The sequence below is a fragment of the Pinus tabuliformis genome, chromosome 6, assembly GCF_031772625.1.
Source record: "Pinus tabuliformis cultivar Carrire ecotype Pingquan chromosome 6, CPIR1, whole genome shotgun sequence".
Lineage (NCBI taxonomy): Eukaryota > Viridiplantae > Streptophyta > Pinopsida > Pinales > Pinaceae > Pinus > Pinus tabuliformis.
This window is the reverse complement of record NC_142292.1, coordinates 197,352,242-197,362,822: the sequence shown is the minus strand read 5'-3', so window position 1 is coordinate 197,362,822 and position 10,581 is coordinate 197,352,242. Positions and strand designations below refer to the sequence as shown.

General features: G+C 35.7%; 1 protein-coding gene across 1 annotated transcript; it reads left to right on the top strand.

Moving 5' to 3' along the window:
* Positions 1 to 4,772: 4,772 nt before the first annotated feature.
* Positions 4,773 to 9,873, top strand: LOC149258141 (kinesin-like protein KIN-10A). The gene is made up of 6 exons (XM_089370777.1): positions 4,773 to 5,629; positions 6,217 to 6,372; positions 6,448 to 6,555; positions 6,652 to 6,762; positions 6,956 to 8,902; positions 9,093 to 9,873. Exons 1-6 carry the CDS (start codon positions 5,060 to 5,062, stop codon positions 9,393 to 9,395), a joined length of 3,195 nt encoding a protein of 1,064 aa, XP_089226903.1. The 5' UTR covers positions 4,773 to 5,059; the 3' UTR covers positions 9,396 to 9,873.
* Positions 9,874 to 10,581: the final 708 nt, after the last annotated feature.

Genomic DNA, 10,581 nt, shown 5'->3' with positions numbered 1-10,581 from the left:
CTTCCTCCTTAAAATACCTTAGAGATGTTGAAACACAACAATATTCTACAAGAGCAAGGCCATAATTGTTTGAATTAGGCATGAAAGTTTGAGCTAAAAGGAGCTTCCAAGTTTCTAGTCAAGCCAAAGAGCAAGGATGGAGGGATAGGTTGATTTTATTTCCAAGACGTTGCTCACCTACGGCTAAGACCAACAATGAAGAAACAAGTTCTACCAATAACCGAGTTAAGATAGAACCAATCATACCTACACAGAAGGAATGGATGTCTCATTGTAATTCTACCAAGAGAATATTGTTTCCCAATCCAACTTTCATTCCCTCACCCTCAAAAAATATCCCAAGGGATAGAAGCACAAACCCCTGTATGAAATGGAAGTCCTTACCTTCCCTCATAGATCCTACCTCCTCAAAAACAACTGCATTCTCTCCTTTCCATAAGGAAAAAGAACCCACAAATTGCATGAATCATAATTCTCAAAACCTAAGAAAACCTTTTTCTTTTTTTGAGGCTTATCGACACGGTGCTGCAAAGGTAATCAGGCAATCTCATGCGAAACATGACCAAAATTGGTTGCCTTGAACAAGTACTCTGAAGTTATCAGGAATTAGGCTTAGTAGCTTGGATCTCATGGATAGAAACACAGGCGTCTCGACTGCATTAGCTCAAGGAAACTCAGTGGCAGCTTCAGGCAGGATTTTCACGCGTGATGTTCATGATCAGGCATTTTCACAGACTATTAATGAGGGCTCCCTTACGGCATTCAGTGCTTCGAAACAGGCATCTGTAGATGGAGCAGTTGGTAGCTTGAGAGGATATGGGTGAGAAAGATTGCGTACACCCCTATTATTTCCACTGGCCGCATCCCCTATTGCCTAACAAATCCCACGTCTGTTCGTTCTAACCCTAGCTATACTACCTGTGCTTTGTTGTCCAACGCCCAACAAACCATTAACAAGAAACTGTCCATGTAGTCAAGCATCGTGACCACCAGTCAAGGGTCCATGAGTTCAACATCGATTCGACGTGGAGCAGTGCATGTACAATGTGGTGGGCTCGATATATATATATATATATATATCATTAAAAAGAAATTATGATTATACTAGCTAAGGTACTAGTGATGTCAAGTTAGATATGGTAGGATAATAAAACACAAGGTGAAGAAATTTGTTTAGGGCTAAGATGGAAATTACCAACAACAAGCTTTGAGGACAAAGCTTCTGAAGGAAAATGTTACAAACATAAATGGGGTAAAATAAATAAACATCTATAAATATAAATAAATGTAAATATTAAATAATCAAGTAATTATTATGTTAAGTAGTCATTAGTTAAGTGAAAAGGCATGTCTAAAAAACATGCCCAGTCACGAAAGGGCAACTGCTTAGGTATATATGCGAGTTGTCATTGTAACATTCATCATTACTTATACATTTTTATATATAATAAATTATTCTTTACAAATACTTGTGTGTATTTTTACATTCAAGCCAACAAGCTATCAGTTTTGATGCTTCAAATTGAGGGTCCAGATCAGACAAAAGTCAATTTGTCTTAGGGGTGGTCACTTGGAAGGGTTGGTTGGCTCCTAAAGGTTTTTTAGCAGGTGTGGAGGGCCCTATTGGTTGTGTTTTGTCGGTTCCACTTCCTTAACTGTACATGGGGAGTTGAATCACATCATATTAGCCTCTCGTCACATGTTTACCCCAGTGGACTGGTTAATTTGGGTAAAAATGGGAGGAGGGTGTTACACTTATGGAGTCTTAAACTCCAAGTAAATTTCAATGGAAATAGTTTTATATTACCTCGTTTGAATGCAAAATGACTAACAATGGTGAATGATGGAAAATGAGAATAATAAGAATGTAGTCAATTACAAATAGTTGACACTTTCAAGAAGCAAACATTTTAGGTAAGTGAACATTTTATTTAAGAAGAAAATTCAAGTATTTTATGTATGGTTGAATTATTGTAACACATAAATTAATGCATGTCTTCAATAATGCAACATAATGAATTCTCATATAATGAGTATTAATATTCACACATCTTCGTAAATATTATTGCATTAATCAATATTATTTGATATTTGCTTCAAATATAAATTTGTTCTCTTATTTCTATAGTTCTCTTTTGTAATATATTATTCATCAAACTACCCCCTAGAGTATGCGGTAAAATTGTATTTAATTGGTAAGCTAATAATTGGCTTAGCTTTAGTCATTGGGGGTCCTTGTGCTTGAATCTATTTGGTTGTACTAGTAGATTTCCTTGATATCTCTCTATGGAATATCATCATTAGCACTAAGCATGATTGTGGTAGTGGCCAACTATACAAGTTCAACATGATATGTTTTGATACCTATTGAAGGTTCTTTGAGTAAATTTATAAAGCATTACTTGTACCATAATATATTTCCATCTTAGTATGGTAGGTTTTGGGGTGTAGCTCCTTAGGTTGGTGTTTTAGTATCCTCCCTATGTTAGGTATTAACAATCTTTGACTTATGATTTTTATTTATGTAGTGTTATGAGTTATCATGATATAATGACAAATCATTATGTCAAGATTTTGTTCCACATTAATACTAACATTAGAATTTTTTTGTTTGTGTGTTGACATCATCATTGGGTGTTTTGTTGTTAATAATCCACATGCACAACAATTATTTGATGGTGATATTTTATAAGGCATTGCCCCCATGAAAAGTTTTTACAATGTCAATGCTTGTTATGTGATGCAAGTCCCCAAGTTGATGTGATAATGTCCTCCCTTATAGTGGTTATCTATGTGATGTGATAATGTCCTCCCTTATAGTGGTTATCTATGTGATGTTATAAGTTACCTTATTAAAATGACATATTCCTATATTGGTTTTTCATTTCACAATAATGCTCTTTTGCTAAAAATTTTCTATATGTTAAACATCGTCGTTGGGTGAAAATAAGTGATAATGTATTACCCACACCAAATCATCCCATTATCATACTAACATTTTTAATATTACTTTATGAGTCATCTTTAATATATAATTATTGCAATTTTTTTATTATAAATTATATGAATTTAAAATATTAAATCTTTAATAAATCATATTATTCTTAAAATCTCAATTATAAAATATTTAACCATAATTTTATAAATACAATCCTACTGGTAAAACAACTATATAATTTTTAAAATTTAACAATTTCTAATCAAAATAATTTTAATAAGTTTATCATATAAATCTTGAATAAATTAATTTTGAAAAAAAAAAAGAAGATAACTAATCATATTTACATTAAAAAGGTATCAACTACAAAATTCAACCTTTACGTGTTCCAATGACATCATTTTATATTAATACTTTTACTTTGCAAATGCCACTCATTAAAATTGTTATTGAGTGCCATGTCTGGTGAACAAATAAAAAATAACGAATCATATTTACATTAAGAAGGTAAAACGTATAAACTACAAAATTCAACCTTTACTTGTGATTGGTCCAATGACATCATTTTATATTAATACTTCTACTTTGCAAATGCCACTCATTAAAATTGTTATAAAGTGCCATGTCTTGTTATAAAGTGCCATGTCGGTTTGTAGTTTAAAATTAATGGTATAAATTATTTTTGTTTTAATGCTAATATTTTATATTAATTTTTATAACCGTTATTTACAATTTTATTTAAGAATTTTAAATTAATTGGTTTATGCGAGATTTAGTTATTATTAATTTATTGATTTAAATTTTAGCGAATTATATTATTATTTATTTTCTAATTTTAAGGTCACGATCAAGCCAGATATCAAATTAGTGTATGAGAGTTTTTTGTTTGTGGGACAAGGGACTCATATCCGTGTATCGATTTCATTGCTAAGTCTACTAAGGCATACATACTCTACCCTACATGTGACCTCTTAAAAGGAAACACATGCTCTTAGGAGGAAGCACATAATATTTTGTAAGTGGACAGATAATTTTTCGTCCACCCCTACCTAACTAAAATATAAAACCAAACAAATATTAATTTTATAATTAACCACGTACCAACTATTAAAATAAAATAATATGTTATAACAATTATAAGCATCTTAATAATAATAATAAATTAAGTAAGAAATTTTTCGATAAAAATCACATAAGAAATTATTTTACCAATAATAATAATAATAATAATAAGCTAATTTTAAGATCTTAGTAAGGTAAAACACTACATTGGTATATGAGGTTAGTTTGAGATTACTTTATTTGTGAGATAAGAGATACCAAAGTCCACCAAGGTATACATATTCTACATTTAGATTTGAACCCCTGGATAAAAAGAAATACACATTCTTAATCATCCAAAAAACACAAAATAATAATAATTTAATTTTAAGATCATGACCAAATTACTAAACATCATATTGATATATAAAATTTTTCCAGATTTAAATTACTAACTTACAAAAACACACATTCTTAATTATAAAAAATAAAATATAATAATAATAATAATAATAATATAAAAATTTTAAACTTAAACCCACCAAAAAAACCACATACTTAACCGTTAAAAAAAACGCACAAATATAAACTTATTCTTTTAACCCGTATATGTATTATTTTATAGTAAAATTTTAACCCGTATATCCCATGCACAATTTATTTCATAAATATATCCCGTGCAGAATCCTTATAAATTCTGCTGCAATATGCACGTTACCAACCTGTTTCAATCGACAGTGATAAAAACACGACGTCTCTGATTTTTTCTTACCTTTCAGTGTTCAAACATTTCTTCTGCTTAAAAATCCTCTCCTCGTTGTTTCTTTAAGAAACGTAGAGAAGTTCAAGACCAATTACATTTACGATTCCATTGGGTACTAATTCTTATGAATCATTATTCGAATTGGTCATCGTGAAGGATTTTCGTTCTTTCCGCCATTAACAAACAACCTTTAACCGATTCATCTTCTCTTTTTGACATTTGTGTTCTGTGTCTTTTCCCATCTGCCATGCCCCAATTCAGAGTGCTCTTCTTGGCCAATTAGCTTTCTTGCCCACCTGCAAATCAGTTTCCGCGCCATGAATCATATCGACAACAGATTCTGTAACGGCCATCTGTCACATCGGGTTAACATGCCAAATTATTCCAGTGACCACCCAGTAGAGGTGGTCGGTCGAGTTCGTGACTTCCCAGATCGAAGGGATTCGCAGCAGCAGCCTGCATTCGAGATGGTGAAGGGACAGAATGGAGAAGAGACCACTGTGAGAGTGAAGACAGACATAGGTTACAGGCATTTCAGCCTGGATGGGATTTCAGTAGCAGAGAAACAAGATCTTGAAGGGTTCTATAAAAATTTCATTGAAAATCGGGTCTATGGGGTGAAAACAGGTGGGAAATGCACAATTATCATGTATGGCCCTACTGGCTCTGGTAAAAGCCATACCATGTTCGGGTGTTCGAAAGAGCCTGGAATTGTGTACCGTGCATTGAATCATATACTGGATGATCAAGTAAATGAAGATGGGGTTTTCAGGCAGAAATTGAAGGTCAAGGTTTCTGTTTTAGAAATCTATAATGAAGATATTTTTGATCTGCTTGCTACTAGCAATATGACCCACATTGGCTGGTTCAAAAATGGCGGAAGCAGGGTTAGAACACTAACCCCCACCTTGCTTTTCAACCTCAAGATCACAAGGCTCTGCATATATATATATATATATATATATATGAAAACTTAGAGATGATAATTATTCCTTTCATGTTCAACTACTTCAGACAATATGTATGAAGAAATTGAATTCTGATTGTTATAGCAAAACTGAAACCAATGTAATCTTAAATTATATTAACAGTTAGAAACGCAACATTTAACAGTAAAGTTGGATAGCCAGACTATCAGTATGGGCATAAACTACAGTTTCCGTGGTTAAAGTTAAACCCCTTACACTAAGGGACATACATGCCTCTGAGGGATTAGAATTTTAGTGGAGAATAACAACAACCCTGCTTTACAAACCAGTCAACCCAACCCCTGTTGACAAGCGTTTTACTGTAATTTGTAGTGCTGCTTATATATTATTTTCATATCTTCCCATGGATATTTTCCCTCCATTAAATCAAAATATATTTCTTCTGCATGATTTGTATCAAAAATCGATGTAATCTCTCTTTATGTGCTGCACCACCTTGTTATTTTGATATTGATGTATTTGGATCTGTTTCCAATTGATTGCAGATGAAGTTGGAAGTAATAGGCAAGAAGGTAAAGAATGCAACTTCCATCTCTGGAACTGAAGCTGGAAAGATTACCAAGGAGATTGCAAGAGTAGAAAAGAAGAGAGTTGTCAAAACCACTCTCCTCAATGACAGAAGTTCTCGCAGCCATTGTCTGGTGGGTACGCTTTGCTAGGATATGTGACTGCTTTGGCTATAAACTATACTGATGTATGTGAATTTTCACTTGCAGATAATGATAGACGTGCCTGCAGTAGGAGGGAGACTGGTGCTTGTAGATATGGCTGGTTCAGAAAACATAGATCAAGCTGGCTCTGTGGGACCTGAGGCAAAAATTCAGGTACACTTTCATGCATTTAGGATTCAGGTTAAATGGTCAAACTCAAATTCATCTGTCTTTGTAGTGTACTGATTTGTCCATTCTCCAAATTTTCAGACTGGCAAAATTAACCAGGGAAACATGGCATTGAAGAGGGTTGTGGAATCTATAGCAAATGGGGACTCACATGTGCCATATAGGGACAGTAAACTCACCATGCTTCTTCAGGTACCCTCTTGTCATTTTCATTCTCTATGCTTGCTTCTTTCAACTTTACCAGTACTATCTACCAGTTCTTGGACATGTTGCTATTCTCTGCTAATATTCTTATGCCTATTACCTCTGGGCTTCAGTGTACCTAGGTTGACGATGCATGCAAATTCGGATTGAAATAATTAACTTTTATTTTTATATGCAATAGGATTCTTTTGAGGATGATGGTGCCAAACTTTTGATGGTGCTCTGTGCGAGTCCAGATCCTCGAGACATACACAAGACCATTGGGACACTAGAATATGGGGCCAAGGCAAAGCGCATTGTCCGTTTGCCCAGTTCCCCTCCAAAGGAAAACGGAGAATCCTTGGGATTGCAATCTGCAGTGGTTGGTACTCGGATATTGGCCATGGAAGAGTACATCATGAAACTGCAAACAGAGAATAAATTGAAAGAGCAAGACAGAGAAGCAACAAGAAAAGAACTGAAACGGAAGGAAGTAGAAGTAGCAAAATTGAGGGCAGAGCTTGAGAACATGGAAGAAAAGAAGAGGGCAAGGGATGAAATAGAATTCAAGGCAGAAGAAAAGGCCAGGCTTTTAAAAGATGAAATTGAAAGGAAATGCGAGGAGTATCAAAGAAAGGCAAATGACTGTATTGAGCGTGGAAGAATGATGATGGAAAAACAATTTCTACAACACCAAGAGGAGGTTGAAACGCTGACTAGACGATTGGGGGAAATTGAATCTGAACTTGAATATCTAAGAAGGAAACTTAGGCCAGGTACTCCAGAAGAAGGAACTGAGAATGCAAGCAAAGAAATTGAGATAATCCCTGAAACATGCTTGATAAGGACCATCGAACAGGTTGCAACAGAATCAAAAGTTTTGCAAGAGGTTGAACCTTGTAACATGTCTATATCTACCGAAATCAATTGGCAAAGAAAATCTAATTACAATGAATCCGAGGGTGCAAATCAGTTGAATAGCAATCATGGAGTGACCTGCAATGACAAAAATGGCTTGCTTGATTTGCAGAAGCCTAGGCACTTACATGGAGGAAATCCTGAAGGTAGCTTATCTGGCAAAGATGAAGACGATGATCTTATAAAATCCACAAGACTACTGAGTAAAGGCTGGTTACCGACTGTGAATGAGCAAGGGGAAAGTGTAGAAGAAGTGACCAAGACTGTCTCAGATAAAGAGACAACTCTTGATGACAGTAAACATCTTGACTTAACAGATTTTGACAAAAGAAGCAAAGGACGCCATTTCCAAGAGGAACTGGAAAAATTAAAGAGCTTAGAAAGATATGTCACAGATGAAAGAAGAAAATTTATTGAGAACATATTTTTTCTTTGTGGGAATTACAGGGAACTTGCCGCCCGGTCAAGAATCGAGGCCACCAAAGAAAACATGGAGGCTAGTCAGACATCCAAGCTTGTTTTAGATGAAACAGAAAAGGACTTGGGAACTGAAGCTTCCACAACACCTATAAGGTCAACAAGCAATAACAGCCCGATCCATTCTCCAAATTTACCCAGAAGCACTGGTAAAGCTAGATCGGTTAGAATCTCCCTTCCTCGAGAATCTACATCAAAGAGTCCAGTAACCCTTTCATCATCCATGAGTTCCAGAGATTCTATGTCTCGAAAGAGGCTACAATATGGCCATGAATTGTTGGACAGCAATCTAAATATATCAACAGGAGAACCAGAAGTAGCAGAAGACTCTCTCAAGGAGAGGCTCGAGACCACTGGCTCAACCAATGGTCTTGGCCCTGGTTCGAGATTGACTGATATAACATCAATAACAAATAACTGTTATAAAGAAATCCCAAAAAGACATAATAACGATGCTGCAGCTACCGAATCACTAGATAATAAGGAGAATGAATTTCAACAGCTCCAGGGCCGTTATTGTGACGTGTATGTAAATAAAGGTGCTGCTGATACCGAATCAACAGATAATAAGGAGAATGAATTTCAACAGCAGCAGGGACGTGATTGTGATGTGTATGTAAAGTGGGAGACTCCCAATGAAGTCACAGGGAAGCTAATTGGAATTTTGAGAATTGCAAAGGATGCATTTCTGAAGGATTTGCGAAAGATGATTGAGCCTGTTGCCATGCAAGATTTCATCTTTCTCGTGCTTAGGGTAAGACTTTCCTGCAAACTCAATCTAGCCCAAATTTTCATTAGGGAATGGCTTTGTATCTAAAGCAACAGTTTTATATGTTGATTAACATAAATGTTTATATGCAGTAAGGGACGTCATAGTAGGCCCATTGGGATTGACTTTTATACCTTGCTTGATCCAGACTTGATCGGACTGGTGTTATCTGTAGGACCCAAGTGGAGCTCCAATTGCAAGGGAGAATGAAGCAAGTTTTCCAGTGACAAGTCTGCCTAGGCTTCCCAATCAACAAGGTAGCCGTCTTGCATGCCTGCGGCTTTGCAATCAACAAGTGACAGCCACATATCCATGCTCTCCTGAAGAACCCCTAGGTTCACCAAGAGACCAATTGCCAGTCAGTGCAGCTCCTGTGAACACCGCGGTTCAGGCTTCTCCTAGTAGCCCATGGGTTTCTCCTGCCCAGAAAAAGGTGTCGAAGACAAGCAACCAATCAGCACGTTCACCTGGGAATTGAGGGAAGAAGGTTGGCTTTGCCCAGTGAGATCATGAGAATCCAATATAACGAGTCGAGGCTTTCTTTAGTCAAGTAGAAGGCGAAGCACAGGTCTGGCAAGGTGGTAAGTAATTAGGTTCACGTATTCATTGGTGAAGCTCTGATTCTAGATACAGGGGTAGGTTGCAGGACCTCTGTCACATCTGTCACAGATAAAGAGAATACTTCTGGCTAACATGGAGATAACTTATTTCTGGAATCCTCAAAACTCTAACTTATTTCTGGAATCCTCAAAACTTGGCTACTGCTAACAGTCTGCCCATGCTTTGGGGACAGGCTGCAGATTTATTTTTGTATTGTAAATTCTTGCTTAATTTTGGTTGTGCGGCATGAAGTTGAACCCGAAGATGATGGACCACATTAGTCTGGTTGAAAATATATGTTTCTCACATACTACATTGTTATCAGAGAAAGTATCTTTTAACCTACACTATGAAGTTTGAACCTATTGAATTGTAAAACATTCATCAATCCCCTTTGATGACAAAGACAGGGGGGCAATCCTCTAAAGATGGTGAAAGGTAATCTGTATTAGCCATTAAATTGTATGAAGAGATGCCTATTCTATGAGGGAGATTTTTGGCTTTTCTACTTCTACAATGCAAGCATGCCTCATAATATTCGTAATCTCACCTAGCAACTAGAAATGGGTTTCTCTGCTTACATAATCAATGATGCGTGGTTAGTTCTAAACTTCTATATTTTCAGCTATTGAAAAAACATTCTCCCACAGTACTGTATAGCTGAAAATACTTTCCCATAGTAAAATCAGATTGCTTGAGAGACTGGTGAATAGCTTGTCATATGTTTTTGAATGTAAGAAAACTGTTGGGGATTTAAAACATTCATAACCAGACCTTACAAATTGAACAAGGCATGAGGATATATTTTGCAATCTGTGCACATATTTGCTGATAATGTGTTCCCTCCGGTGTACAGATAATCCTTGTAAGCATCAAATTTTCAGTGTCGTAAGCTCACTCATATATTTGTTGCCATATCTGCAGGACATTGTACTCTCTACAATAATTTATTTGCTCGTTGTATTGTTTTGAGCTTTACGTCTGTGAATATGGATTTTACAGTCGGGATCAGTGTTGAGTGTGATAAAACACAATACAAAGTGTATATTAATTATACACAGAAA